This window comes from Cariama cristata, unplaced genomic scaffold (assembly GCF_000690535.1).
Source record: "Cariama cristata isolate BGI_N322 unplaced genomic scaffold, ASM69053v1 scaffold22720, whole genome shotgun sequence".
In the NCBI taxonomy this organism is placed as follows: domain Eukaryota; kingdom Metazoa; phylum Chordata; class Aves; order Cariamiformes; family Cariamidae; genus Cariama; species Cariama cristata.
The window spans coordinates 1-4,222 of NW_009594382.1; the positions used below are offsets into that span (position 1 = coordinate 1).

Below are 4,222 nucleotides of genomic sequence, written 5' to 3' on the forward strand. Positions count from 1 at the left end.
AAAGGGAAATCCCATCCACCAGCCCCCGGCCGAGGGGGAAGCCGTAGGGAGCGCAGCCAGGCTTTGAGTAAATCCCGTGGTCTTTTTTTCCATGGTTTTGGTCTTTCCCTCACCGCCCGCTGCGCGGGCACCCCCACACCACGAGCTTCCCACGCACGAGCAGAGCTGGGAGTACTCTCCTCCACCACCCTCCGCAGGGCTGGGGGGCCGCTGCTGCAGGGTGGCAGCTGCAAGAGCAGAGTCCGAAAAGCAAGGTGGATCCGAGTCAGGCCGGCAGAAACAGCCTCAAGGCAACGGGTTTGAGGGTGATGCTGTGTTTTAGGGTCCCCAGCACTTGGAACAGCCTCTACAGCCTCCTCCCCGCCACAGTCGCCGTCCCCTAGGACAGGAGGGCGTTTTTCAAGAGCATTTTCTTCTCAGGCGTGAGCTTCTTGGGAAAGCAGACGTTGAAATAGATGAGGAGGTCACCCTTGCGCCGGGGGTCCTGGGGCAGCGGCATCCCCTCCCCTGGCACCACTTTACAGTACTTGGGGCTGCAAAGCAGAGGAAGGGGCTGAGAGGAGCCGCAGGACGATCCCGACACGGGGGCCACGGCCCCGAGCCCCGATGCCTCCACGTGCAGAGCCCCACGCACGTTTCCGAGGGGGTTCCTTAGGGCAAGGTTGCTCCTCCAGCTTCAAGCGGTGGCCCTGCCCTCCTCGCCCAGCCGGGGAGACACCCCAGGCCCCTTCCCCTCCAGGCTGCACCATCCAGCCCTCACCTCACTCCGGTCTTCCCCCCACCCACGCCAAGCCCTCTCCCTGCCAGCGACACGGCCCCCAACCAGACGAGTAGTCCACGGTGGGCATCTTCCTCCTCATCTTCCTCCTCCAGGCTGGGAGTCCCCAGCCCCAGACCTCCTGGACGAGCCTTTGAAGCTCCGCAGTGATTCCGGCAACGGGGACATGCTCGGGAAGTGCCGAGGAAGAACAGGCCAACGCTGAGGTTCCTCCCAAGCGCTCGTTCACCGCCTTGACCACCGAGCTCTGCAGAACGGCCCCATCCGACCACCTGAGCCCCCCCCGGCCGTTTGCCCCACGGCACTTACTCCACGATGTCGTTGACGGGGATGTTCAGCAGCCTCCCGTCCAGCGTCCTCACATCCACCGTGCAGCCGATCAGCGCCTGCAAGGCACGGAGCGGGACCCGGAGCTGCATTCGCAGCCAAGCTGGGGCTGGCTCCGTCCCCTCGCTCGGCTCTTTACCTTTCCCAGGGGGATGGTGGCGACGTAAGTGAGGTTGTCGTTGGCTCTTTTAAACCTCGGGTGGAGTTTCTCTTGGACAACAAAGGTGATGTCCGCTGGAATGACGTTTGGGCCCTAAAATTGAGAGGGGGGAAAAAAAAAAAAGACACCTGGAAATGGTTTGGTGTAAAACAAATGATTTTATATGGGGAGAGGTGACACGAATGCCTGCCTCTTTGTGCCTGCTTTCAGCTGACTACAGAGAAGGGAAAGGTATTTTCTTCCTTCAAGAGAAAAGGAGTCTTTGATGACTCCTGCTCAGCCAAGGGAAATCAGACTGGATTTTGCAAAGGTGATGTCAGACAGAAAAACACTTCTTTCAATTATTTTTTTTCTATCCTAAGGAAAATCCAGACAGGAAGGCCTTCTTAGAGTGTTTCTGAGCACAGTAACACCAAATCGCTCCGTTAGCCGTGCTCCCAACTGCCCGCGGCAATGGGAAACCTGCAAAGAGTGCGCAGCCGGTCTCAAGGAAACCTGGCCCAGAACTTCGTGCCACAGCCATTACCTGGTCTCCTTCCTTCTCGAAGGTGATCCTGGTGCCCTGCTTCCACCCCGGCTGCACATCGATCGTTAGGATCTTATCTCTGATGGTGCTTGTTTGACCATCTTCGTTCATCACCTGGGGGGTGGATGAGGACGTCATAGAATCACAGAATGGTTTGGGTTGGAAGGGACCTTAAAGCCCACCCAGTCCCAACCCCCTGCCCTGGGCAGGGACCCCTCCCACCAGACCAGGTTGCTCACAGCCCCATCCAACCTGGCCTTCAACACTCCCAGGGATGGGGCAGCCACAGCTTCTCTGGGCAACCTCTGCCACTGCCTCACCTCCCTCACCGGGAAGAATTTCTTCCTGATATCTCATCTAAATCTTCCCTCTTCCAGTTTAAAGCCATTGCCCCTTGTCCAGTCACTCCCTGCCCTTGTCAAAAGTCCCTCCCCAGCTTTCTTGTCAGCCCCTTTAGGTACGGGAAGGCTGCTCTAAGGTCTGCCCGGAGCCTTCTCTTCTCCAGGCTGAACAACCCCAACTCTCTCAGCCTGTCCTCACAGCAGAGGTGCTCCAGCCCTCGGATCATCTTCGTGGCCTCCTCTGGACTCGCTCCAACAGGTCCATGTCCTTCTTGTGCTGAGGACCCCAGAGCTGAAGGCAGTACTGCAGGGGGGTCTCACCAGAGCGGAGCAGAGGGGCAGAATCCCCTCCCTCGACCTGCTGGCCACCCTGCTTGGGATGCAGCCCAGGACACGGTTGGCTTTGTGGGCTGCCAGCGCACATGGCCGGGTCATGTCCAGCTTTTCATCCACCAGCACCCCCAAGTCCTTCTTGGCAGGGCTGTCATCCCCTCAAGGGACACCACAGAGAGGTGATCTGTGACACTGAGGTGCCCAAAGAGAGAGGGTTGTAACTGCTCTGCTCATCCAGCTGCGTGCGAGCCGGGAGAGAAGAGGGCAAGGACGGCTCGTACTTCACAGCGAAGTGGCTGGGGGTACAAATAGGATCAGATCGAGCAGGAGAAACTCAGGGCTGGAACCAGGAGACGGGGACAGCGAGACTGGGGGATGCTTTCAGGTCACTGACAGCACAAAGGAGACGCAGCCCAGTGTGAAAATGGGAGCCCAGGAAACGCTGCCAAAATGTCCTACACTGAGGAGAGCCCAGCCCAAAATTCCCCACCCTGCCGAGCGTGTCCCCCCTTCACCCCACTGCCCCTACCCTGCGGGAGATCTTAATCTTCTTGGTGCAGCCGTAGAAGAGGTCTTCAAGGGAGAGGTAGAGATCCCGCACGATCGGGGGGTCTTGCTTCATTGCTCCTCGTCCTCGCAGCCCTCCAAAGGGCAGGATCAACTCTGAGCCATCCTCGGCAAAGAATTCTGCACGAGCGAGCAGAGTGGGGTCACCTCACTTGGATCAGAGGTCTGGGGGTCCCCTGGGGTCTCCTTATCGTGGAAGCTGAGCACCCCAAATATGCCACCCAGAAACATCCCATCTGCTTCTGCCTGGGACCACCTTCCCTCTCCAGCTGAAGGGTTTTTCTCCAGGAGCCTGTTTATCTTGCTCACGTGTTTACCGCAGTCTCACCAACCTACCCGCAAAGGGGTTGTCTCCACCAAAGAACTCCCTGAAGACTTTGTCAGGGTTGTTGTGAAACACGTAGCCGACGGTCCAGGGGTTCTCGCTGCCGAATTCCAAGGGGATGCCACCTTTGAGCCCCTCTTCTCCAAACTTGTCGTAGATGCCTTTCTTCATGGCTTAGGGAACAAGGAGGAGTTGGGAATGGCCGCACTCTCCCATGCTGCAGGAGAGCCTGAGATCCAGGCTTTGCTTGGGTGGAGACTGGAAAGGGGGTTCCCCTGCCACCTTGTGAACAGCAATAGGTGGGATGGAAGCAGGAGCGTGTGCCAGGTCTCAGCCTTGCTGTGGGTCACAGAGCTGATGCCAGCTCCCTGGATGTGCCAGTGACCAGGGGTTCAGACCTCAGCACACTTCTGGTCACACCAGAGATGCTTCACCCCCTCTCCAGCCCCTAAACTCTGTGGAAGAGAACTGTCTGCCCCACTTACGGTCGCTGAGCACATCGTAGGCCTCCGCCAGCTGCCGGAACCTCTCCGGCGCCCAGGGCTCCTTGCATTTTAAAGGATGGTTCTTCAAGGCCAGTTTCCGATAGCTATGAAAGGGAAAGGAGGGAACAACCCAGTCTCGCAGCCAGCTCTGGGGTGACAGAGGACCCCCAGCCTAAGCTACTCCCAGGCCCTCATGCCCCTGCTGGGGCGCGGGCACGTGGAGGCAAAGGGCAGCCACACACAGGGCCACCCCCGTTCCCAGCACCACCTCCCGGCTCCCCCCGCAAGGCCTAAAGCCCCTCACGCTTTCTTAATGTCGGCGTCCGTGGCGCCGCGGCCCAGCTCCAGCACGGCGTAATAGTCCTGCCCCATGGCGGCCC

At 59.0% G+C, this 4,222-nt stretch overlaps 1 protein-coding gene across 1 annotated transcript; it reads right to left on the reverse strand.

The window, feature by feature from the left end:
* Positions 1-379: 379 nt before the first annotated feature.
* DNAJB13 (DnaJ (Hsp40) homolog, subfamily B, member 13) lies at positions 380-4,214 on the reverse strand. The gene is made up of 8 exons (XM_009697820.1): positions 4,147-4,214; positions 3,843-3,946; positions 3,369-3,530; positions 2,995-3,152; positions 1,792-1,905; positions 1,245-1,358; positions 1,088-1,164; positions 380-533 (listed from the first exon to the last, which is right to left on the reverse strand). The coding sequence occupies exons 1-8, from the start codon at positions 4,212-4,214 to the stop codon at positions 380-382; spliced, it is 951 nt and encodes a 316-aa protein (XP_009696122.1).
* Between the last annotated feature and the right edge of the window lie 8 nt (positions 4,215-4,222).